We start from the raw sequence: 27,871 nt of genomic DNA on the forward strand, positions 1-27,871 counted from the left end.
CATACTTCAATTTTATCACCACCCATCACAAACTCTTCTCAGAGGATTCACCACAGTGGTTGACCTGAGCCCTAAGGTCCCATTGATCAAACAAAATACAAAGAAATGTCCTAGTCATAGGTGGTTCCACAGAGAAACACACAGATACGCCACCTACATGATTTAGGAAAAATAGAATGATGTTGAGCTGCCTTTCAGGAGCCAGAATACACAAAGTGGGTAGGGCTCTTAAGTCCCTTTACACCATATGCAACTACAACATTTCACTGGATTATATAAAGAGAGTCATGCTAGAGCTGTCAAAAGTATAATTCCAAGGCTAGTATGACCCTAGTCTTGAGCACCATCCTATTCTCACTCAGAATGTAAACAAAAGAGATGATTAACTGCCTTAGCTGTTGGTGTCATTCAAAGGAAGTCCAATATGTGTCAATCTTGAGGGAGATGGTTTGTAGATATATCTGCTTCACCAAGGACAACCTGTACCTTTCTCCGTCGTTTTATCCATCTGGACTGTTCTTTCTATTTTTGTCAGTTGACTGTAATTGCAGTCTCCTTCTCTTTATCCCATACTACATTCCTAGCTCAGTCCTCTTCAGTTTCTGTGTGAATTTTTTTTTAGAAAGGGTAATACTTTAGTCCTTCTTCCTGTCTTACAATACATGTACCACTCCTTACCTAAGGATTTCCTTTCTTTGTCCCCTTATTGAATGTTAGAAAGTTTGTGATCTATATTGCTGTACTCTTTTGCATTTTTATACTTAGACTGAAATGTTGTAAACAAGCTAGAATACTCAAATATGTGTTCCACTTAAGTTTAAAAACAGATATACTAATAAGGTATTAAATGAGCATTTTTCTTTTAATGGTCTTTTCATAATTTCAGGTGAGCTTCAATCCCCAGGACAACACCCAGCTATGTGTTACAGGGAATAATGTATTTCGACTTTATCGTTATGCTGAGGCTACCCTAAAACAGACCAGCTTTCAGAAGATGGAGGGACAAAACTTCCTGTGCCATGCCTGGGTATCAGAAGATCATGTTATCGCTGGTACTGAAGCTGGCAAGCTCTACCTTTTTGAGTCAGCAGATGTGCGCTGGGAGATGAATTTGAGGCAAGAATCTTCTCCTCATGATACAAGCAGGTGAGGTATATAATTGATTTTGACTGAAGTAGCTTTTTCATGTCTTCAGTGAATGTAAACTAAATCCCAAGAAGAATAGTTTTTAATCTGTGTACTTATGGCAGATGAGGAAATTAAAAATTCAGTTTTATTTGGATACCACTCTGCTGTTTAGCTTGCAAGCCCTAAACTAAGTCATTTGTTGTATTATTTTCCCCAGATGACCTACTCATATGGTTATTAAATATTTTGACTGGCAATAAATAAAACAGTTTGTATACATTATAAGAATTTATATGGCTGAACTTAAAAAAACAACAGACTAATAGCATTTAATAGCAATAGTAGTATAATGCTCAAAGGTGACCTTTTTCAGACTTGATTAAAAGTAGCTCATGTTTGAGTAAGTGCACACAATATCCCCACTATATTACCTGGATTGTGAATTTCCATATGTCACCCAAGACCAAATAGTGGCACCTCTAAGGGCAGCCCTATCTTTCTTAGGCCTGGACAATATTTGTGGTTCCTTCCTCTCTGACACTGGACAATACCTGAAAGAGCTACTGCTAACCTAATTGAACAAAAATCCCAGCAATGGCTTTATTTTTAAACAAGGTAGCAGACCACATTATTTCCAGTTCATGAAGCAGACACAGCTGATCTTGAAAATTATAGGCAGGTCCATCATCCTCACCTGTATCATCTGCAATTTTATAAAGAGGATAATTCTTGGAATTAATTCAGAAGGATATTGTTTATTTAGTAGAGATGGTCATGAATGAATATGTTTGTTTAAGGCAGATCATGCTTGGAATAACTGCCAACCTCTTTTCAAGAAAGTCACAGCTGCCCCTAGATAAGGGATTATTGGTGCATGCAGCCCACCAGCCAAAGTATTTGTCATGCAGGGATCATATGTAAACTCAAAGAGCTCAGGATTAATACTTTTGTGATTCATTAGATAGCCAGCAGGCTGCCTGGAATAACCCAAGTAATAATGTTAAGTGGCCAACTGTCCATAAAAGTAGAAGTCACCAGTGTGTTACCCGAGAGTCAGTGGTCATAATCTACTTTTCCGGAATCTTTTTCTCAGATATCCAGATTGACACCAACACCCTCTATGTGACCAGGTTTGCCAATTAATATAAATCTGGTACATTTATTTTCCCCTTCGCAAACACATAAGTACTCTAGCATGAGATGGACATAACTGACATCTGGTATAAAAACGATTTCTCTCAGCAGTAGCAACTGCGCCATCATCACATTTGGGAAGCAAATAATTTCACCTGTCTATTATGCTAAGGGAAGCAATTCTAACTGGATGCTGTCATAAAGGACATTGTATATTTATAGACTGAAGTCCTTTCTTTGATGCAGGCCACTGCATTATTATGGAAAGTTTTTCAAAGGGAGATAACCGGTCAGTCTAGGGAGTTCTTTTTCTTGTTACCTCCTTGCTGGTGGCATTGCTTGAGTGTAATTTCCTTACATGTATCCTAACAAAACACCCTGTTCATCTTGAAAAGATAAAGAGGTTCCTGGCAAGAACAACAGACAGGCTTAGACACAAGTTACCCTGAGAGGCTTAAGGGGCAGTCCTTTTTCTCTTTCTTATATTTGATTCTGATAAGGGACCTCTACTTTCCTTTCTGAGTCATGAAGGACGTAGACCTCTTTGAAAAACTATCAATAATGTGCTATAAATAACACCAGCAGCTGTACTAACATAGTCTTAAAATCTGTATTAACAATGGTAGCAAGTAGGACTTACAATCTTGCAATGTGTCTTATTACAGTAGTTGCAAGTGGAACCAATTCATTACCCATTGCTTGTCTTGTCTTTAGAATAAAGTCCTTCTCTCCTTTCCACTATTCACATATAACATAAAATACCTTGACTCACTATTCACCTGTAAGAAGGAACTAGGTGAATTCTTGAATAGGCTTAAAGTGTATCACTCACTTTCTAAAGCATCTTTGTTTAAAAATAAATTTAATTTCCAGTTATAATTTTCACTAAATGTATCAATTAGATTACGAAGAGCTGCACATGACTTAGTGCTAAGGAAGGAGACCATACCGTATCTTGTCCAACTTTTTCTGATTTTGTCAACATAGACTTCTTTGCAACTCTCATCTGGCATAGACACTGCATCTTTAATTATGATCTTGTTCATCATATGCAACAGGTTTGGATCATCTATCCTGCCACTCAAAATTGATAACAGCAGTTTAATTTTATATAACATAAAATACCTTGACTCATTAGTTTTATGCTGGCAATAGTGTTGCTGGCAAGAATTCACATCTGATGTTGCTGTCTGATCTTTCATGCACCTTAACACTGAGGTGTGTTTCAAAGTTATCAGTCAAAAAACAGCTTTTGGAGGAGGGTGGTGCTGGCAGTGGTTGAGCCTGTACAAAATACACACAGAATCATTCTTAAAATATTTCCAACTATAGTGATTTCATGTTCACATATTTTGAAACATCTTGGTTTTGTGTTAGCCTACAATAAGCAGTAGTAGCATATACTGTCCACATGTACAGCAAGCACATTGTCACTCGTGTTCATAAATCATGTGGCATTTTTTTCTGCCATGTAGGCAAGAGTCTTATCAGGCAACATTTGCCAGTAGATGTAAACTTTAACAGCATTATACTTTACATGCTCAGGCATGCCGTCTCTGTCAACGATTTTCACAGATTCATAGATATTCCAAGGCTACTAAGTCATATGATCATTTATGTCTTGCCAGTACCCTCCCTTTAATTCAGGAGGGGCATACCAGTCAATCCTGGAGTTAATTTGTGGATACCCATCCAGACATCTAGGTTATATTTAAAGGATGATAATGAGTCACACTACTTAACATGCAGGGCAAGTTCACTTCAGAAGTTTGAGATGTACTGAGTTATAAACCTGTCCCTGCAATGTATTTTATTTACCTTTTGGTGAAGATTTAAGTCCCTGGCTCTAGTACTGATGAACCATGTGAAGACAGGTGAAGGCTGCCAGCCTAGCCAGATAGAATTTTGTAGATAATTCTTTCATTTGTAAATATTATTATAAGCTACAGGCTTGTTCTCTTAAATGGGAAAAATGGTGTTAACTGTGGAACTGCAAAAATATAACAGTGCACTCTGCTGTAACAAAGCAAAGTCAATTCTTTGATGTCAAAATTCGGAGCCAAGATGTCTGGATAAAGGCATTCTGCCTATTGTTTTGAGGCCAGAGTTAATGGCTAGAATTTGCATGTATAATTTATTTTATTGTTTTGGCTTCCTGACCATTTGCAAAATCAAGGTCTATTAACCTTTGAGAGTCTGTTAGCCTGGGAACCAGAAAGAAATGATGCAATCTGAAATGAATCAGTGACACTGTGCTATCAATTTAAGGACAGAAAGAATGAGAACATTTTGAGCATTTGTCTTGAGAACATCCAACTCACCACTCTGCCTGTGTCTATATGTAAGTAGGATTTTAGAACTGTGTTTTCTCGTAGATATAGCTAGGAAATAGGAAGATTAGACTAGTTTGTTTTTCTGTGATGTCAGAACTTTTCTACTGTATCATTTTAAGTATTTCCCTGTGATCTCTGAACTCATGACTAGCACTGTGTAGTAAGAATTATTGTCTTGTATTTTTATTATTTATTATTAAACATTTTTAAACCTTTCAACTGTGGCTGTTTTGTGTAGAGATAATTTAAGCTCTAAGAGTACATTGCATGTATATAGTGATACTGTACCAAGTCACTTGGAATAAGTCTTGACTGTTCGGTCGCACTTACCATTTGGATAATAATATTGCACACTTTAATTGGACACCCTTTCATAAGGCCTTTGAGTAGCTGATAAATGTTAGCTGGGTGGTGGCAGTGATTTCTACTGTATAGTCTGGGTAAAAGGGGCACAGCTGGAAAACCTGTGCCAGCCTTCCACAGGAGTGTTTGTGTGGTTGTATAAACTCTTATCTCAAAGTGTGTGTAAGCTACTTGGGCAGGGACAGGAAGCACTGGTTGGACAGAGAGAGTGCTGGAAGTTTCAGTTTGCCCACTAGGCTGAGATCTGGACCATTTGGATTTCCATGAGTTCAAGAGGTCCAGAACAACCATGTCTGTAATCGTACAGCAAGCAAGCAAGACTGAGATCTTTCCTAAAATGTCTGTAGGACATTGAATAAAGGGATAGAGCTTCCGGCCTCTCTCGATAGCTCAGGGACTTTAGTCCTGTGATCATTTTGGTTATAAAACTTTGGAATCTTTCTAATTGTTTGATATTTTAGTAAGCTACATCAAAAAGGGGACACTGTACTTTATAAAGGGTCTAATTAATTAAGGGAGTGATTACCTCTTTTGACTAATGATATTTCTTTGGTAATCAGCTGTGTTAAATAAAAAGGATTTCCTGAAAAACGTTGTCACATGATGGTGAAAAGAGAGGAAGTTATCAATCCAAGTTCCCAGGTTCTTGACTAGGTTTTTGTTTTGTAGCTGTATATTGTCTATACAGTATGATGATAAGATTGGATGTTGACCCAAAGTGACAATACCACATGTTTTACTATTTAGTTTGAGCCCATTTTTAGCACACCAAGAGTTTACTAGAGCAAGCTCATTCTGGAGGGTTTGGGTGTTAGAAATGACTTAACAACAACCCCCAGTTTGGAGTAATCTGCAAGCATTATTAGCCAGTGGTGTTGGTCCTCTACTTGACGATCTGATAAGTAGATACCAAAAGGAAGTGGTAGAGGTCCTGAGGGATGCTGCTGGTAACTATCATGCTTTCTGATGAGGCACCTTCAACTCACACTGTAGAGTGTGCCTTTCATCTGTTTGCTATATTTCTTACACATATGTGACAATTTTTAAAGCATTTCTAGCATTTTTCTAAAATGTGGTTCAATGGCTATTTAATTTTTGATAGCGTCTGACCTGAAGTGCTGAAATGCATAATCCTGATGTTTGTTCTTATAACACTTTAACAAGTCCATGTTTGCAGCACATGCTTGGATGCCTCTAAATTCTGTATAAAAATGCAGAGCCCTTTGTTTAAAACTGGTGCTGGAGAAGACAGTTCCTCTGCTTGTCTCTAACAAAAAAACAAAAACAAAAAAAAAAACAAAACAAAACAAAAAAAACAGCCATACATGTCTTTGTCTAAAACTTCATAATTGCAGCCTCTTATAGTTTGCCATTTAGAAAGCTGGTACCCGCCTTTCAGATTCTGAGTGAACTGCCAGATTTTATCATGAGCATAGACTATGTCATATCCATCCAAACTGATTGGTAACATCACACAGCTTTTGCTGTTTTTTTGTACACTATAACCTTTAAGTTACTACATAAGTCAAGCATGGCATGTTTCCTGTTAGCCACTGGAAGCTCCTCTTTTATAATACGGGCTAAAGCAGGGGTGTCCAACCGTTTCGCTTGCCGGGGCCACATTGAGTGAACAGAAATGGATTTGGGGCTGCATATAAAATGTATCATATAGTTAACTGTTTCGCTGTTGTGGACGATGACCAAAGTCGGCCCCCTGGCTGTACTGTAGGTGCATTTGAACAATGAATAAATGTAATGCCTAATATTTGCCCTAAAATTCAAATTCTCATTCTAATTCAAATTTTTAATCTAACAGTTAACATCTTAGTTTAGTTGTAAAAAAAATAAAAAAATTAATTAACAGGTACATTACAGGGATTTAGGGCCAAAATCCGTTGAATGGACAGGGGTACAAAGAAATGACATTTGAAAAGCAATTCTGTATTTTTGCTTGAGTTTGATATGATTTAATGACATTGCTTTTGATGGGTATCTATAGCTCCAACATAACATAAATGGATAACAATGAATCAGTTTGTCATGTGTTTGTCTTGCAATGAGCATTGTGCTTTTGTCTTTGTTTCTTACTTTATTATCATTTTCCTGTACTGTTAATGGCAAAAAATGATAAACAGTATAGATTGCAATAATGTAGTATGTAGCTAGCTAGATCTTGCTAGGCCATCTTAACTTTTCATCTTCTGGCTGCCTTGAGACAGCTCTCATTAATAATATGGAATATAAGAAACTCGGAGAAGTAGAAACTACGGTTTTCATATTGTATGCACCATAGGTGTATCTGGTACTCACTCACACACACTCATTCCTAAACAAATTGCTATCAGTTAGACTAAAGTCAGGCTGTTTGTCTTGGATGAAAATATCCTTGTTGCAGGAAACTCCTCTCTACTGTGTTGCATTGCTTATTGTGGTAGGGAATAGACAATTAAATTTAAGCCTTTAAGAGTATGACAGGGCTGGCAACTGATAATGGAAAACACAGACCTTGCTACTGCCTGCTGAAGGTGAAGATACAATTTTTATGAAAAAAGATAAGCATAAAATATTTTATTCCTAAAAATACAATGATAAGCACTGGGAAATACCAGAGCACTTGGGTATGAATATTTATAGAAAAAATTCAGCCACGGTGGTGCAGCGGTAGCATTGTCGCCGTTCAGCAAGAGTTTCTCCTGTTTGATTCTCAGCTGGAGCGCCTTCTGTGAGGAGTCTGCATGTCCTCCCCGCAGTTGCGTGGCGTTCGAAAGACATGAGTGAATGGGCGTGCTTTCGTGGAAGGTTGGGCATCGGGCTGACACCACGCCACCATAAAAAAAAAAAAAATCGACTGCCAATCATTAGCGGACCGGAGTTCTGCTGTGGCGACCCCTAACCGGGAAAAGCCGAAAGAAAAACAAACAAACATTTATAGAAGAAAATTCACAGTAGTTTCACACAGATAATTACATTTCCCTACTACAGCTAACCACTGCAGTGAAGGTTTATTAACAAAATAAATCAGTATTATCTTCTATAATAACAACAATAATAGTAATATGCAAGCCATTTTAGTAGCAAACCTTACTTCTTAAAGCATGATTATTTTTGTGAGACTACAATGACATCTTAAGCAGTTATTAAAATCCATTCTGAGCAAATGGCTATTACTTCAATATTTTTGCATGTTTGAGATCAAAGAGATAATTAATCACCATAACTTTTTTTACATTCATGACCTGAATAGTCCAAAGGCACAATCTCTTTTGCTCACTAATTTTTTTCTGTTCTTATACAATCATGGTTTAACACAGAAATGGGTAAAAGCTTCTGGGTAAGACTGCTCTCTTTGGATAAAACCACCATGACTGCTTGTCAAAGAACACATGATTTCTCCATGCTGTATACACCTGGAGAAATAAAACCTTCAAACACTCAGTAACATACCACTTTAGGAATTCCATTAAAACCAGGTGTTTTGCCTGATGATTGTCCCACCAAACTCTTCATTTATTCTATCATTCTACTAAACTAATCCTTGCCTCTATTTTTTGTTGTTAACTTTTCTCTAGAATTGATGCATCAGTTGTAAATCCCTAGTAAATGCATGCTTTTTGCTCAATTCTCATTTCCCAAGACTCACAAGCAAGAAACTTCTCATAGTACAGCATAAAGAGGTCTAAAATCTCTTTTATTTGTCTAGTTACCTTTCCGAGCTTGGGACTTCTAGGTCTAGTAGCAAACCATATAATTAAAAAAATAACAGCAGGATTTTATACTTACCTGTTAATACAGTTAGGAGTTGCTGTCCTTTTTAAAGGCAATGACAAATCCCTCTTCTTCAGCACGAATGACAAATCCTTCTTCAGCACGAACACACAGGTCCTATTTTGGCATGAAAAAATTAAACAGGAACGGTGCTTTTGGCGCATGTGCACACCGACATTGAGGTTAAAGGTTGTGGGCGTGAAAAAAAACCCCAGAACAAATGTTGATTTTGGACTTAAGGGTCTTGGGTCGCATGGAAGAGCTCTGAGGGCCGCATGCTGCCCACGGGCCTTGGGTTGGACATATCTGGGCTAAAGGATAACTGGTTGCTAATTAAGTAATAACTAGTGATTGATCACTAATACATTCTGGACTGCTCACAACTGTTTGCCTTTCATTCTGCAGTACAATTACAAGCAAGGTGAACAGTAGCAGGATATTGGATTACAAGTTGCCATTCATTCAAAAGTTGTCTTTTATGTTATAAGTGGAGACATGACCACAACACAGATAATCACAAAATTGTGATTAGTGGGTTTGGATAATTTTTATGGAACTAAGGAAATGTGTAATTATTTTTTTTTAAAGAAGCGATGTACGATGTAGCAAAATGATAGAAATTAAACTGTTTTAAAAATCTCTCTCGCATGCACACACACACACACACACACACACACACACACACACACACACACACACACACACACACACACGGCCTTTCAACTGTCCCTGATTCTGACTCAGATTTTAGCTTTGTCACTCTTAACCCTCCTAGGACTGGTGATTTTTGGAGAAAAAGTGGTGAATTACACTTAATAAATAATGACAATAATTAGTTTTAGACTTCTTTTACTTCAGAAAAAGTATATTAATTCATATTTACTTGTTCTGTCAATGTCCCAAGCTACTAGTACTCGTATTTTAAGTGTCCCTGATTATCCATGATTACTTCTGAATTTGTCCCTGATTCATTGAGGGCTAGTGTTTCATAGACTGTGGTTTCCTGTCAGTGAAGCAGTGTTACCATAAATGGGTTGGAATTAGCTAGGTAAGGATAGTCTTAAGGCACCATTTTAAAACACTGATCAAGGAGGAAGTAGGAGTCAGGAGAGATAGACCTAAATACATGGAAAGGAAGCTTGCCAGAAGTGACAGTGCTGGATGAATATCTGCCATCATGAAACAATCCCAGTACCCCCCCCCAATTTATCAACAACTAAATTGTCTCTTCCACTAAGAATTGTGCTTTACGTAATCTCACACTCTTGTGTGAATGGAAGTGGACTCCATAGCCCTTTTTCTAAGAACTGTATTTTAATTAATCCCACTATCTTTTGTGTGTCAAAGGACTCTGAATAACACAGGTAATAATTTCAGAATGAAAATCTTGCATGGACACTTAAAGAAAAAAAGAGGGAGACTGCTTCCATGGACACATTGACCACACATTTATATAATTTTGTCTATGTTTATCAACTAGCTAGCAATTTACAAATTAGGAATAGTTAACTCTAGCCACCTTTTTGCTAGAAGATAGGTATACAGTCAACTAGATGGTAGCTAGTGGTTTTTTAAATAAATATTTGCTCAACAGTTTTATTTGAATTTCCCTATACAGTGATATAAGCTCTCTATGTATGTAGTTATCAATGTATTTTGCTTAATTTTAAGTAAATAATTTTATTAGCAGTATATATTAGCAGTATCAGTAGCACAACAGGCAGCACACATGCCTTTGGTGTAGAAGGTTGAGGATTATATTCCCGCTCAAGGTAGCTTGATCACAAACACTGCAGTGAAGCATAAAGGAGGTGCTACACTACTGAGTGTGCCATCCTTTGGGTGAGATGTTAAACCCAGGTCCATTCTGCCTGAGTTGATGATAGCACAGATGGGTGTAAAAGTACCCACAGCACCCACTGAAAAAAGTAGGGGTTATTTATTTATATACAAAAAGAACTCTTATTTACAACATAGTTACATATTTACAAATATTTACAAATGTAGAAATATATAGATATACAAATATATTTATATCTATTTATAATTTTCCTTACAATCATACTAAAATGTTATTCCTATTAGATCTCCACTCCTTTTTCCATAACCACCATCTGATTTTACTTAATATTGTTTCTAAAATCCATTTACCATTAAACATAATTTATTTTATTCCATATAACCCATATGACATAAAATAACTTTTTATATATTCATTTAACATATTCATTACTTCTGTTCTTATAATATCCATACTTCGTCATATCCATGTTTATTTTATCCACTTCTTTTATATCTTTGAAAAAAATCTTTACAGAGATTTCCCCATAACTTTTTACTTTTATGTTCAATATATTCAGCAGTTTCTTCTTCTTCTTGACAATTTTAGCATATTCTATCACTTATCTTTTAAGATGGCATATTCTCTTTTACTTATAATTTATCTATTGCTAGTCTCCACAAAAAAAATCTCGACATTCTACTTTCTGATTACACCATTTGCTTCTTATTTTTATAGCTTTAATTCTTCATCTATTACATTTTTCAATGGTTTTACATAGTAATGTATTATCATTACATTCTTATACCATACCTTTTTTTCTTTTTCTATATCAATTTTTATTCTCCACAAAAATATTTTTTCTTGGTAACATTTTATTTGTTCATTTATACACTCTTTTTCTCATTTACTCTTTTATACCATACCCCGAAATGTATCTTAATTATATTTATACAGTTTTGCTACTAATCTCTTATCTTTTTCATTTATCTACTTTAACACTTTGTACAAATTTAATGAAGCAGCATATACCACTTGGTTAATTAACCCAAAACATCCTTCCTCTTTATTTACATATAAACTCCTCTTTTATTGGGTTTAATCTAGAATCCTATATAATTCCTTTTCAAATACTGTTGGCAACATAAATGCACTTGCTAAGCATGCTATTTTTCCTATCAGTACTGAATTTACCAAATAAGCCTTTTTGCTGAATGATAATTTATAGTTTCTGCAGAAAATACAAGTTTGTTTTATTCTTTCTATTGTTATTCCCATTGAATTCTACTTATGTCTTTATTCCCAAATTTTATACCTAGAATAGAAATTTAATTCATTGTAAAATATATACCACTATCTTTACTACATCACCTAAACCTTTACTTTTCTCTCTACTTAAAGCCATCAATATCAACTCTAGACATTCATTTGTGGAAATTATTACTTATAAACAAAGACCAGGAGGGAGAAGTTCATAGTCAAGGGACTTCTCCCCAACAGACAGGGTTTTCAGTTACAGCAGCTTCTACTTCCTTTGTGGCTTCTTCTCCAGCCAACAAAGATAAGTGATCTAAAGACAAGCTGAATGAAAAAGAAAAAGAAAAGGAAAAGCTGAACGAAAAGGAAAAAGATAAATCAGATTCAGAAAGATCAAGGAAACATTCCCTAACTCCAACTTGCTTGACAGGCCAAATCCGAAAAATCCTCAATGGTTGGAATCAACTGTTTCTCGGGTACATCCCTTGCCTTCTCACTCCTGGTTCTCTATAGAGCTGGTGAGGCTGAGATTGCATTCTCTCATGCTCCAGGAGAGGAGGCTTTTGAGACCAGCTTTGGTGGTATCTTCTGCTTATTCATCCAGAAGTCTCACAGAACAAAATGTCAACATGATTATAAGAAAGTTCCTTAGAACACAGATAAATGTTTGGTGTCTTTTCAGCACCATCATCTTGGAACGTATGGAGTCTTGGGACAACTATCCCTCCTCTTCCTTCTCTGGTCCCAGTCTACCCTTTGGACCCAACTGTCTTGGCTTCAGTCTGTCTCGGACTGCCATTGTCGGAGCTGATAGTCTGAGTTACTTTGACTGTGACAGCATCCCTTCCTCTTTTGACTCCAATTTGTTTAGATTGGGTACAGCCTTGGAGCCGAAGCTTCAGGGCTAGGATTTGAGGGGGACGGGTCAACAACAAAGTTGCCAGAACTGTCCCTTCCCCTTGGGGCCTTGGCACTTGATAGCTCAGCATTGAGATCAGCTTTAGGGTCAAGACCCGTCAGCTCCTAGGGATTTGTTCTGTCTGAGGATAGGAGGAAGCCTACAGAGCCAATGGTGACTTTGTCCTTCAAGGCTTTTGAAAGGGTTCGATTGATAGTAAGGAAAAAGACACTTCCATTATGTTCAGTTCCATCAGAAACCCAGCAGGACTTGGCTTCTACTTCCCATCACCATATCAGACAGGGACAGTCGGTACCACAGGCTTCTCAGGCTGCATGCTACATTACTGCCCAGTCTGATTCAGAACCTTCTGATTTCCTGCAGGAACCATTTCATAAGAAGCAGGTATGTAAGTGGAAGTGCATAAAATCTTCTCCAGTGTCTTTTGCTGAAGACTCAGACATAGATGAAGGCTCCCCTAGATCTCCTTTTGGTGAGATCCTTGAATTGACTAAGCAGACAGGAGGACAGTCCACCAATAATCCTTTACCAGATGAGTTTGTGTTCATGGAAGCCTTTGGTTCTCGATCAGCATCCTGGGTGGTACCACCCACTGACCCCCATATTGACTTTGTAGCTCAATAGGCATGGAAGGACCCTGCATGTTGGAATCCATCCCTAAAAGAATCTGCCAGAATATTGGCAGCACCAAAGGAAAGAAAACATTGGAGCAATGTTCCATCAGTGGATGCAATGGTGGTAGTGGCAGGCACTAAAAAGGAATTGTCGGAGGAAAGTTCCTTGGTCTATCCCCCTAACAGGGAGTCTGTAACTATGAACCTGTCTGGGAAACAGATGTATGCTTCAGTGACGTTCTCACTTTAGAATGCTAAATTATTTAGCCCATGTTACAAGATTTCAGAGAGACCTGACCAAAGTGTTTCCAAGTCTCTGTCAGGTAGCCTGACTGCAGAAGTTCAGAAGGCCATGGACTCTCAGCTTTCTACTCTTCAGTCTACTTCTGATGTAGCCATGTGACTGCTTTCTAATGCAGCTGATGACATGACTAGAGCAGCAGGTACTGGCATCACCATGCATTGGTATGCCTGGATACGTTTCTGTGATTTTGCAGAAAGATTTAAGATATCCTTCATCAATGCCAACTTTGATGGCTCCACTCTATTTGGACCAAAAGTAAAAGATGCACTAACTAAGAGTCAGCAAGATGCTAAGACTCTTTCTTCAGTGGGAATCTGTTTTTTCACCTGTCAGAGGACGTTTTCTAGGAATCAAAGGGCTGGTAAGAAAATGTGGTTCCATAAGTCACAGAGGTCATATCATGACAATCCTTGGGACAGACCTTCTCATGGCAGGGAAGGAGGCAACCACAGTAGATGTTGCCCTAGAGGCAATGGCAGACCACATAACCAGGGCTTTCATGGTCACTTTACTGAGAAGCCTTTTCAGCGTTGCTAAAGGATTGCCCAACTGCTGCATTCAGAGACAGTTGGGCGGCACTTATCACTGCACCCACAAGCCTGGCTATTATATTTCCTTTTCCCTTCCTATAGTTAAGAAAAACAAGCTTTCTGATAATCCACCCAGTCAGTGGGAACTCACAGCAGCAGAAGTTTCCAAGCTGCTAAAAAAGAGTCAACCATCCGGTCCCAGAAGACCAGTTGGTGTGTGGAGTATACTCAAAGTTCTTTTTAATACCAAAGAAAACAGGGGACCTCAGACTCATCTTGGACCTGAGTCACTTAAACCAGTTTGTGAAACAGACAAAATTCCAGATGGTCACAGTTCAGTCCATTTTGCCTTTCCTGAGGAAGGACACTTGGATGTGCTCCCTAGATCTCCAGGATGTATATTATCATGTAAAGATGAGAAGTATTCAATGAGATTCCTCCATTTCCAGCTGGGGACCAATCATTATCAATTCTGAGCCCTGCTGTTTGGTCTCACCACAACACCCCAGGGTTTTCACCAAGATAATGGTAGTGGTAGTTTTCCTGCATCTTGACAACTGGTTCCTAACCACTACCTCCAATGCCGTCTTATCAAATCATCTGGACCTTCTGCTGCATCTAGGGATCACAGTCAACCTAATCAAAAGTCATCTTACCCCAACTCAACAGATAGAATTTATCAGATGGCACCTGGATTCATATTTACAGATCTCCAAAGTTCTCTACTCCAGAATGCTATCCCTGTGCCTCACAACCACTCAAGTACTACATCACCCTTCTCCTCCAGCAAGACTAATTCTTCACCTCTTGGGTATAATGGCTTCTACAATTCTTGTAATTCCACTAGCTAGATTTTATATGAGAGTGCTTCAATGGACTCTAGAGGTACAATGTTTCCAAAACATTCATCCATTACATATAAAAATTTCTCTAATTCGAACCTGCAGATAATACATCTCCTGTTGGATAAAATCTCCTTCAGTGACAGAAGGATATCCTTTCTAGGTGGATCCTCCTTTGGCTGTAGTAACCATGGATGCACCCCTTTAGGGTGGGGGACATTTTGAAGGGAAGATGGTCCAAGGTACTTGTTCACACACAGAGATCAATCCTCACATTAATTTCTTGGAGATGAGGATAGTCCTTCTGGCACTGGAGGCATTTCAGGATGTTTTCCCCAAGGGTGTGATTTTTGTACAATCAGATAACATGTCAGTAGTCTGGTACATCAAAAACAGGGAGGAACACAGTCCTATCCCCTATGTCTAGAGGACAGGAGGGTTTAGCAATGGGTGATGTCTTCTCACTGCTTTCCTGAGAGCAATGCATATATCAGGGACATCCAATGTACTAGCAGACAAATTGAGCAGAACTATTTTAATGGCTCATGAGTGGTCCTTCAACCCAACAGTGACCACCATGATTTTTTGTTGCTGGGGCCAACCTTGATGCATCCTGTTTGCATCCTACCTGAACAACAAGTGCAGCAATTACTTTGCCCTCATCCCTTCACAGGGACAGTCACCAAGGGATGCTCCATTCTGCAGTTGGCCTCCAGGTCTCCTCTGTGCCATTCTTCCATTGCCGTTAATGAACAAATGCATGCAGAAGACAAGCATGTGCAAGGCCAGAGTGATCCTCAGTGCGACTTTCTGGCACTGACAAAAGCGGTTTCCCTTCAGGTGGCCTCTACTAGTACTTCATTATATTGCATCATTATCCAAACCTATTAACACATCCAACTGGCTCTTTCAGATGAGAAATCCATTAAGTTAACCACTTGGTTTCTCCAGTTCTAACCATAGCCAGAGATGCCAGACTCCCTGCTTTGGTTGTTCAGATCATATCATCTTCTCAAAAACAATCCATTAAGAAGATCTACCATAACAAATGGAAGAGATTTTCCATTTGGGCTGTGTCAAAAGGTTTAGGTCCCTTCTCTGTTCATATTCCATCCATTTTAAAATTTTTGTCTGAACTTTTCTATAACAGTTCTAGTTATTCCACTATTAAAGTACAAATGGCTGCTAACTAAAATTTCCACTTAGGGCAGAATGAAAACTCTTTAGCTTCCTTAAGAGTCTCTAAGGCCTTTTTGAAGGGAACTTTTCTACTATGACCATCTGTCAGAGATCCAGTATCTTCATGGGATATTACTATCATGCTACAGCATTGACTCAACCACACTTTGAAACAACACATCAGATGATTTGAAGTTTCTCTCTTGGAAGGCAATTTTTCTGGTGGCTGTTACATCAGTTAGGCAGATTTCAGAGAAGCATGCACTGTCCTGTAAGACCCCCCCATCTTGTATTTCATAAAGACATAGTTTCCTTGAGAACAAAAGCATCTTTCCTTCCTAAGGTAGCATCCAAGACTAATTAAATCAGTCAGTAAATCTACCATTTTTCCCATATTCTCAAACAAAGGTGAATACCTTTTACGTATGCTAGATATTCATCATCAACTTTGATTCTCTCTTCATAAGACCAAGCAAGTCAGAAAATCTGATCAGTCGTTGCTTTCTTGAAGCCTAAATTAGGCAAAGCAATGACTAAGGTTACTCTTTCCATTTGGTTATCAGACTGCACTTCTTTAGTTTTCAATAAAAATAGCTTGTCTCTACAATCTTAAGCCAAGGCTCATTCCACAAGGGCATTGGCCACATCAACAGCATTTCCTAGTAGAGTATCTATTGATGTTATTTGTGCTGCAGCAGCTTAGTCAACAGTTCACACGTTTGTATTTCACTACAAACTGAATGTACAGTTCAGATCACGCTCTTCATTTGGTTCCACCATTCTCAGGAATGTCCTTCCTTGATGTCACCCAGTTATAACAGCTTGGAAATGTGTCCCATGGTTGAATCGGATGAAAATAGACAACTTTGGATATGAAAATTAGGTACTCACCATAACAATAGATGTGTTGTCTGATTTTTGACCGGTAAAACCTCCTTGCTTCCCTCCTGCCACATTTCAGATTGACACAAGTGAGCTTTTTGTGACTGGATATTTCTCTGACACACCCTATCTGTGAGCAGTCCTTTACTAGGTTTGGTCTTGAATGGAATTGCTATAGTTTATTTCATTGGGCAAACTCAATCTGAGATGGAGTGGAGGGAATTATGGCTAGGCGAGGAGTCAGAGTCCCGGAACCAAGAAGCTTCAGAGTCTGTGCCAAGGTCAAATCCAGTCGAATCTGATAACCCATGGATGAAACAGATGAAAATCAGACAACATGGATCTATTGTTATGGTGAGTACATGACTTTTGTTTCAGCTTTATGAAGAAAAAAAAGCAGGCTCTGAACTGTAGAGCAATTATATTTTAATAGTATCTTTTTTTTAAATAAAAGGGTTTTCCAGAACAATGTATAAAGCATACTTTCTTAAAATAAAATGACCAAATAGCTTAAAGAAAAACAGTTCTACCTAACTTGTTTCACAGTCTTTTCTCTAGCAATTTTCACTGTCTGCTTTCCTGTATGTACTGAGCACTTTAAAGCTGTGTCTCTGTTCATCTGTAATAATAACAGTCTGAATCTTGCAAACCTCAAATGACTCACCACTGACTAGCAAGTCTAGCACAACGGCTTTCCTCTCTTAGCAATCTCTTCTGAACTTTCAGATCCCGCTCTATCTTGAGCTGCTTTCAGACCTCTGTCCCTCTCTCTTTCGGTCTGTCTCTTTTTCCCTCCCCCTTTTTCTGTGTCTTCCCCTTTCTCTCTGACAGGCCAGGCCAACATCATTTCCTATCTTTCTTCTGTCCCTCTGTTAACATGTGGCATCATGTCTTCCTCTGTTCAGTGTGTGTGTGTGTGTGTGTGTGTGTGTGTGTGTGTGTGTGTGTGTGTGTGTGTGTGTGTGAGATCCTCTTCTCACAATGTGCAAACAGGATGGTTGTACACATCACACAGAAAATACAGCTTTTACTTAGCTCACCAGTTGCTCTATTTCAGCTTGGAAAGCAAATGATGAAACAAAAAAAAAACAAACAAAAAAAAAAACAGTCTCATCAACAGAATCCATGTACATATTTCACCACTACTATAGTGAAAAGTTAATGTGTAAAGGCTTACTCTGGTCAAGCTAAGATGAAATTGTTGCAGGTGCCAAAAGAACATGTTAATCCCCCAGAGTATTCTTTATAGCTTGACACTCTAGGCAGTTGAAAACATCCTTCCTTCTTGGGAATTATTCTCCTGACATGATGACCCATCTGTGACTGAGGTTTAGTGACAGTTCCACTCAAACTCCATCCTGTCAGTACAGAAGACAATGAGTGTGCCCCTGAGACTCTAGTAAATCTGCCCTAACTGAGAAAATCATCCTGCCCTACACAGGAGCATCACACAATTAGCCTCATAGTGCTTCATTAGACCAACATAAAGGCATTCCTTCTCTGGCTAATACATATCATTATCTGACAGCTCTTAAAGAAACATCATTATTTAAATAATATTTCATTGCACAATGGCATTAGCAATAAAGACAAATACTTAGATATATAGTGCGTTTTTGCAATATTTTCATCTCATAACAAGATTCACTACCTCAAAATGCTATATGACCCTCATCCCAGCTCAATACCTTGGGATTAAGGTACCTGGATAACCATTCAGTTACAGAAATAAAGTTGGATCCAGGCTCCTGGCAGCTTAGCAGACAGCAGACTGTCAGGGTGGAATGCAGACCAAAAAGCCACATAAGTAGCCCATGCAATGACAGTGTCGCTATGTCCTGAAAATTAATCATAACTTTCTCATTCACCACCGTACAGCCGGCCACTACATCTGTCACCTCAAATTTTAATAGCGAAGCTCGTTCTTGCAAGTTGAAGATACTAACAGGATCAATTCTATGGGAGTAGTACAAAGACTATTTGATTCCTTTGACAAATCAGTTCTTTACAACAGGATTGCTGGTTGTATGTTTTTTTTTTTTTTTTGCTATGATTCCATGAACAAATCACCTCAGAGAATATCAGGACCTTTTCTATAGAGTGCCAGCAGCCTCTGTGGCTTTGTTGTGTGGATTGCCTGTAACTGCTTCCTGCAAAACACCAGTGTGATGTACAGTCAATACAAGATGGATTTTGTTTTCAAGGCTAGAAATAATTGAAATATAAACTGGTATCATCAGAGTCTTACCTAGACTTATTCAAGGCTAGAAATAGTTTGACTATATCAATTGGCTAAGAGGTTCATGCTAAGGACTTCCATTCAGCTTCTGGATGTATAGCTTATTTTTCTACACAGCAAGATCCTATAAAGATGGAGGCAGTGATATACTGTAGTGTATATGTGTGTGAGGTGATAACCATAACATATGAAGATTGAATTGCCCCTCTTTTCAAAGTGGATTTCTTCTCCAGTCCCTTCCTTGTGTAGTATCATTCAATCCTTAAATGTTTTATATGGTTAGTGCTGATGTGGTATTGAAGGAACAAGCTCTTGTGCTGAATATGCTCATCTCTGTATGTCTCATATTGCCAAACATGATGTATGGTGATTTAGTCTGTTGCAAAGAAAAGGTTCTAATTGCAGAAGAACACTGTGGGGAGGATGAGTTGGAAGGAACTTTAAAGTTGTGACTGATCACTTTACAAACTTGTGTAGCCTGTGTCTAATCACCACAACAATATGGTGTGTTACAAGGTCATAACTATTAAAACTCATTGTTAAGGCTGTTGATTTTTACATTGATTACTTGGTCTGTACTCTTAGAGGAAATAGAATGGACATGCTAATGGAGTCACTCTAACAGTATGATAATTTCAACAATGAGAGGCAACGTCTTCATATACCACTATAAGATAGGGGACACTAAAGCTAAACCTAGTATAACATGCTATTTGGACTTTCGCTGGGGTCATAACGCTATTTCTATAATAGGTGAACATATAGGAAAGTTTGCATTTATCTGGCTTCCAAATATTGCATTTTTATCCCAGGAAGCTGCACTACTTCTGCCTAGACTGCTCAGACAGCCACTCTCAGCACTAAACTTTATTTATTACAATTATTTAGGCATTATTAAACCAAGTAGGTGGACTTGTTCAAGAATGCTTTTCAGCAATGACCTGGGCCTAAAGGCAGTTGCAAAAAGTGCTACAAGCACAGGCAAGAAAAGGCATACTATATACATAGAACTGTGTGTCTCAGACTTAATTGAATAACTTAACGTAAATACAAATGAATATGAATGTTTGTAACAGACATTGTTAAGGATACACTGAGCTACTAATGTTCTAAGAACATATACAGCTCAAACAACAGTACAAGTATACACAACAAATCTAAGAGTGATAATATGCATAGTTTCAGAAGTAGTTCATGGAAAAATAAAATACATTACATCTCATTGGGAATGTAGGAACAGTATTAAGGAAGCAATCACGGACACCATAATATGTCTAGCAATATACACCCTTAAATAGACACACAATGGTGTTCACCTTACAGATTGAGCAGGGCCATACAAGATAACCCTCATGTAAATTTGTGTCTACCCTTTCAAAAATTAAGACTGGCCTTAAAGGTAGCCAAAATACTGCTTTGTCTTGTATTGATAGCTTATTCCATAGGGTGGGAATATGTTGAGTTAGGAATCTATCCATCCCAAGAGACCTGTTTATTTATTCATGTAGATTTAGGTCTCTAGTGTGAATGTTTGTCAGGAAATAGAAGGTCGAACAGGATTTTGTCTTTTGTGGCTGAAAAAGTGACACATTGTTCACTTCAGAGTAGACTGTAGGCTGCTGAGTGTATGGAGGGCAGTACTAATCTTTCAGGAAAGTTGAGACTTTCAGGCCTTTACTTTTGTTTGTTAGAAATCTTTGGCGTCTTTCTAGTTGAGCAATATGTTTGGATTTGCACATACCAAAGGGGCATTGTATTCAATGAGTGGTCTGATAATAGATGCTTGCTAAGGGCATCCACTCAAATTCTGAATGCATAAAAGATGAGTACAGTAGTAGGATGACATCTTTGGATTTTGAGGATATTCCCTTCAAAATTATCTGGGCCAGATAGAAGGATTTCTACTACTTATAGTATGTAAGGTAGGAGCAGCTTTTTTTTGCCAAATGCCACTATGCTCCACTTTTTTTTTTTCATTTTGCTTGAAATTATTTTTTGTATACCTGATATGTGCATATTCCAATCCTAGCTTCAGTTGTTTAGTATTAGTGGATGCCTGGATAATAGTGCTCAGCTTGTACACATCAGCACACTTGGTCAACACTTTTGGGATACTGGCTTGGATATTTGCAAAATAAATGCAAAATAGAAGAGGGCCCAGCAATGATTCTTGAGATACCCATTAATTCCAAACTTACATTCAGAGTGCGTACCAGCAACTTTCACAACATTTGAAATGTTGGATAGCTAGTTTGCAATTCAAGTGACATTATAGGCGTTTATGTGAAGTTTGCCTAATTTTTAAATCATAAAACATACTAGCATGGGTATAGTGTCAAAAGCCATGGTCAGGTCAAGATAAGTAGCATGTATTGAGTAACAACTGTCTACAGCCTATGTAACTCTTTCAAAGAAGCTTACTAGGGTCAGAAAACAAGATCTGCCCTTCACAAAACCAAACTGATTGGGCTCTAGATCAATTAAGTTGCTTGTGTCTGCATAAATGCATTCAGCTATGAAGCATTCTGTGGCTTTGTTTAGAAAGTGTGAGGCTGATAGGCCTATAATTACCTGGTCCATAGAGGGGCAGCCCTTATACAGGGAAATTGCAGTGGCTGCTCTCCAGGGATCAGTCACAAACTGAGTAGATATGCCAAGACTTAACTTTTTAAGTACAGGCTCAGATAATGCCTACTTGGCACTGATGACAGTGCAGCTTGGAATGTCATCTGGTCCAGTGGAAGTATTATTTTTAGCCTCTGACAAGGATTCTAAGACGTCTTCCCAACTGATTTCAGAGGAAATTAAATTTTCAGGAATAATGGGGCAACAATGTAGGTAGCATAAGTTAGCATAAAATGTGTCTACTAATATATTGACTATATCCTTGGGATCAGAATGTGTAATATTATTATGGATGAGCTCAGAGCATTGTTGGACATTACTCCTTAATTTCTGGCATAAATGAAAAAAAATTATTTGTAGTTTCCTTTGGCATCTGCAGTGACAACCTTAAGCTCTTATTCCAGTTTACATTTTCTAATAGCATTCTCCAGTTCCTTGCTATCATGTTTTAGTATAGTCTTGAAATATGGGGATGTGAATTTCTCCCAACCTTTCATTGTTTCCCATTTTGATTATGCAGTTCTTTAATATGGAGTTTCACAATTGATGTATATTCCAGAATTCCAGACTGTACCACTGTATTTAGGGCACGCAGGTACTGACCATTCTATGCAGCTGTTTACAAGCTGGTAAAAGTCAAAAGTGAATATGGCAACCTTTTCATTTCAGTCCTTTTGTGGGGGATTGTTGGGAATTTTGCTTATGTCTTCTACAAGTTAAAGTAGATTTGCAATGTAAAAGTCCCTAAGTCCCTAAATATGGTTTCATTTAGTGGTTGGTTGATACCTCTAGGCCTGATAACTGACTTTTGTTTAGATTCAATCAGTAATGAGAAGATATGGAGTGGGGTACAGCCAGGACCTAGGTTGGTGAGGACCAGATCAATGATATTAGAACCTCTAGTGGGTAGTTTGCAATTTTCTCCAGAGCATTGATATTAAAAAAGTAAAGGAAACAGTGAGTATCTCCATTTTTAGAGGTGTATGTGTGTTTATCTGTACTTGGGTAATTGAAATTCTCTGCCAAAAATATTTAGTTTGATATTTAAACTCTCAATAGTGCCAAAATAATTTCTGTAATCTTTGGAGAACATTGATGGGGATCTGTAGCCATTAGTGAAGTAATAGTTGGATTTTTAAGAGTGACTTGGATCTCTAGGAGCTCCAAATTAGGTTGCAGGTATTTTCAGATGAGCTGATTGTAATTTTGCAAATGCAGATCTCCCCTGCAGTTACCTGAGGATTTGAATATGCCCAGGCACAAAACATTGGTTCAGAGGGAATGTTGTCAGTGTATTGAAACTATGTCTCGGTAATGTTACAAACATGAATGTGTTCAAGTTGCAGGAGACCCTCAAGTTCTGGCATCTTTCTGTTAAGACTTTTAAAGGTGAGTAATGTCACCATGATGTTGATCAAATCTGGGACTGAGGTTGCTATGTTGGAATGCCTAGTTGGGGTGACTCTGCCTAAAAAGGCACCGTGGGACAACAAAGTCTTTAGCCAGTATGTAAAGCCATAGTATAAGAGATGTAGGCAATCCTTGATGAAACAGGAAGTCTTGTCTACCATCTTTTTCAAGGCTAGCACATATTGGATTCCCTTAGAATGACATCAAATACTTAACCAGTTGTTAAAGTCAATAATCTTGTCTTGCATCAGTCTTGATGAAGGCAAGATACTTCTTGAGACTAGTGTGTTTCCTGTGTCTGACACATGTACACTTAAGTTCCATTATGTCTTTCTGCAAGTCTTTATGTGTAGAGCACATTAGGTCATTCATTCTCACTTGGCCTCCACCAGAACATATAATCATATTTGTCTGTTTTAAGGGACTTTAGGGCGCTTGTGACTTCACAAGTCTTCATATCAGACAAGGAAGCTACAGTTACCCTGTTCTTGTCCAGTCTGCAGAGTCTGGAGTCTGTATGCCAGACTATGACTAAACATTTCCCTATTGGGAAGAAGACTTCTTTTCTTGTGATGCTTGGGTGAGCTTTGTGGATTTGCAGTATGTGTAAGTTGACAGGGAATAGGTGTTGCCTTGTATGCTGTAGCTGTAATCTAGTGTGTTATAGGAGGCTTTGGCATTTGTTTTCTTTAAAGCCAAGCATAAATTTAGAACCTAGTTGTGTGTTATGATTAATGTGGTGTTGTTGATGTATTATGGACACTGACAGCAGACTAATGTGAGAGGGCTGCCACCATGTTTCTTAAATATTTATGTCTTTTGCAGGATGTACTATCACTTGGTCACAGCAGTGAACAGACAGTAAGCATAAGACAGCTGCTATACTGCTTTAAAACACTTAATGCAATCAGACTGGTCATCGATGAGGTGAATGTAGACTGCTGAGCCATGATGCCAAAATGTGGAGGATTTGGGCTGGTTGTAGAATTTGTGGGTTTTACGGAGACTTCTATAGTGAACCCTGAATATTTATGAGTGAAGTATTTAGGGAGATACTATAAAGTTAGATTAAATTGTAGCTAATCTAGCAGTACATAGTGAAAAGGAGACACTAGAAGGCTTCACATGTGGACCCAACTATACATTGTGAACACAAAACAGTTCAGTCATGTGCCATTATATTGAGTACCTTCCATGATTATACCTTACTGTTGGTACTATGATGAGGTTGCACAGGTCGTCCTTCTCAGATGTTGTAGGAAATGGTAAAACACAATAAGTTTTTGGTCATATAGGATCTGTTGTTTATCTAATTGTTAGAGGAATAGCCAAAATACCTAGGTCTCACCACTATTATCTGCTGTCAGATGGTATATTTCTTTTGATTTTAAATGTATTATCTTCTTTATCAACCTAATTGTTAGAATAAGTTATTTCAGTAAACAATGGAGCAATGTTTTACATGCCTGATATTTAATAGATAATTTGAAAGTGCACTGCTTTACAAAAGGAACCATTACATTTTGTTTCCTTTCCAGGACTGCTGAACACTCAGAACGTGAGTCACAGCTTACACTTCTGCCTCGTGTCACAGCCCTTGTAACATATTCTAAAGGATTTGCTTGCTCTGCTGGACCTGGGACAGTAATCCTGTTTGAGAAGACAGAAGAGAAAGAGTTTTATAGAAAAAATCGAGAGATCAGAGTAAGTGAGAAAGTACAAGCTTTTAGCCTGATCCATATCTTGCACTATGATTATTTCTTGGTTATCTGCAGGACCACTAGAAAGTTGAGAAACATTTTAGCAGAATATATGGAAAGATCTTGCAATGATTACAGTAAGATTGTGGGCTTTGTTTCCCAACAACACTACCCTCTAATACTGCTTAGTGTTATAAACTGCAACTTGTATAAATCATGTTATTAGACATCTGTGTTTCTGTGTGTGTGTGTGTGTGTGTGTGTGTGTGTGTGTGTGTGTGTGTGTGTGTGTCAACATTTTCAGTCTGCTTTTTTTTTTCTTTAATGTGCTGTACACTAATGTTTATATAATATATGCTGATGGCTATCACAGATCATAAACAGTGCAACATATACACATTAGGCATTAGTTTGGGTTCTTCTTCTTGAAGAACAAGGTTATGGTTAAATCAAATGTATCTGTATCTATTTTTACTAAAAAAAACAATGGATTTATAAATCAGATACTGAACTGTTGCCACTGCATTCCCCTCTCCTCCCTGGGCAATACAATCTGTAGTAAAATGTAATTACAAAGCTATTTAAATGCAAAGAACCTAAATTGTCAGAAACACGTGATAATGGCACTGCATTTATGCAAGTGGTTACTACCAAAGATGTTAATGTGTGCTTCATCATGTTTAATAAGAATACTGCTACATCACTTAAACTTATGTGGGATCACCAGATTTAACTCTTTGTGTTAAGCATACAAGTCATCTATTTATTTACTTAGCGTTTATTAACCAGGTAGGTGAAGTGGTCCAAAGATCCCTTTTAGTCATGACCCAGGCCAGAGAGGCCAGACAAAACAGCTAAGCATACAACAGAATGTTGAATTATTTGCATAGAAATTTACATAGGCATTGGCGGTAACATAGCTGTAGCTGCAACATTTTCATGTTTAATTTTTTTTTTTTAAACTTTTGTTTACTGGGAAAGTCCGACTGGGATAGAGCCCATTTTCAGCAGAGGCCTGGGTAGAAATGCTCCAGATGTATGCCTTTGGAATGTGGGAGGAAATCGGAGCACCCAGAGAAAACCCACATGAACACAGGAAGGAAATGCAGACTGTAGATAGAAAGCACCTCAGCTGAGAATCGAACTGGAGAACCTCTTGCTGTGAGGTGACAATGCTAACTGCTGCACTACTGCACCACCTGCTGTTCTGTATGTAAGAACAGATCATTCTAAATTTACAGGTAGGCACAGTTTATTACTGATGGAGCAAATTAGTTTACAGTGTAATTCCAAAGAAGCAATTCAATGAATATCATAATCGCTGAATTAGTATTAAGCCAGTAGATACAATACATAATTGTTCCTTGCCTTACAGGTGCTTCTAACCCACACTCGTTACATATTGGAATGAAAATGTAGGTTACTGAACTTATACGGGAGGTGATCTCAGTCATACAGGAAAAAAATTCTTTGTGGTCTCTCTCTCATCAGGGTGAATGGGGAAATTTTTACCTCTTCATGCGATCAGCAAGTTTAACACAGCCAAGAATGCAGAACCCAGGCTTAGAATAAATAACTTCAAAAATGAGTTTTATCTTTCCTTTCCATGTATTGCAGTGTTTTGTTAAATGGCTGACATCGTTCATTAGATTTAGTTTGGTATTTTCTGTGCAGTGCAACATTTTGTTAAATTGTTGGCAGCTAGTAAAAAACTAATGTTGTAAATTAGAAATTGTCAATTTTCTGTGGAGAGCAAGATGAAAATTGTGGAAACTCTGAGAAAGTTTGTGAGCACGGTTTTCTAGTGGTCCTGGTTATCAGAAACTCTCACCCAATGAGCTGAGAAAAATGACCGGATTACTGTTTGTCGTTTTTGCATTTAAGTTACCTGTAACACATTGCACTTAAGTTACCTGGCACTTGCTCACTAAAGCAATTATATAAGTCAGCATTAAAAATTAAAAGCACTACACCTTCACTCCCCATTGGCCCTTGTTTTCAATTATAAAGGAATTCCCAATATTATTCTAGCATGTCCAAAGGTCAGTTGTCAATCTCCTCTTCGGTCCAGCTGGGGAACCTGGGAATCTTGAGGCAATGTTACAACTGCCTCATGTACACAGACAACCCTCTCCTCCTATCAAATTCCAACACATGTGAGAGATGCAACCATATAGCCAAACTGGAGGCTAAGCTCTCTCAACTCAGTACTGGCATAACCAGTCAGGAGGAGAAGGAAACCACACTCACTACAATTCCAGTCTCACATAGACCTACCACGACAGCAAACCAAACACATAATCACACAAAAACATACTCGGAGGCTCTAAATAAAGATCTGCCTAAGCAGCAGAGACCTCCAAAGCAGACACCCAAGCAACTGCTACCCCAAAACAAAACACGTGCAACACATATCTCACAAAGCCAGTGTGCCGAACAGTCACAGCCCTTAAGGCACAACACACCTGATACACTTGTAATAGGTGACTCTATCGTCAGGCACACTGATGTCCCGCTCACCAGGCTGAACAAGGAGAAGGTCACGGTGAGCAGCCTGTCAGGCGCTAGGATCCGCCACATAACACAAGCACTCAGGTCACTCCAAGGCAAGTACAAATATGACTCAGCCATTGTCTGTGCTGGTGTGAATGACCTGAGTCGTACCTCCCTGGACTACATGAAAAGAGACATAGAGGAGTTCTCTGAGCATGTAGCCCAGGCTGGTATGACCCTGACCTTGAGTAGCATCTTACCCTCACCAAGAATGATGCCACAATATGAAGACAAGATGATCAATTTCAACAATTGGCTTAAGTACTGGTGTCATTCAAAGGGGATCCAATGCCTGTCAGCCTGGGATGATATGC

General features: G+C 38.3%; 1 protein-coding gene across 1 annotated transcript in view; it reads left to right on the forward strand.

Annotated features, from left to right (window-relative positions):
* Positions 1-27,871, forward strand: part of CFAP57 (cilia and flagella associated protein 57) — a 1,240,893-nt gene that overhangs the window by 182,188 nt on the left and 1,030,834 nt on the right. Inside the window, exons 4-5 of the mRNA XM_044085374.1 lie at positions 887-1,146; positions 24,843-25,008. Of these exons, the coding sequence (XP_043941309.1) occupies positions 887-1,146; positions 24,843-25,008 (426 nt within the window). The remainder of the gene's footprint in view (positions 1-886; positions 1,147-24,842; positions 25,009-27,871) is intronic.

The sequence above is a fragment of the Protopterus annectens genome, chromosome 10.part0, assembly GCF_019279795.1.
Source record: "Protopterus annectens isolate FY-2018-M chromosome 10.part0, PAN1.0, whole genome shotgun sequence".
NCBI classification, from domain to species: Eukaryota; Metazoa; Chordata; order Ceratodontiformes; family Protopteridae; genus Protopterus; species Protopterus annectens.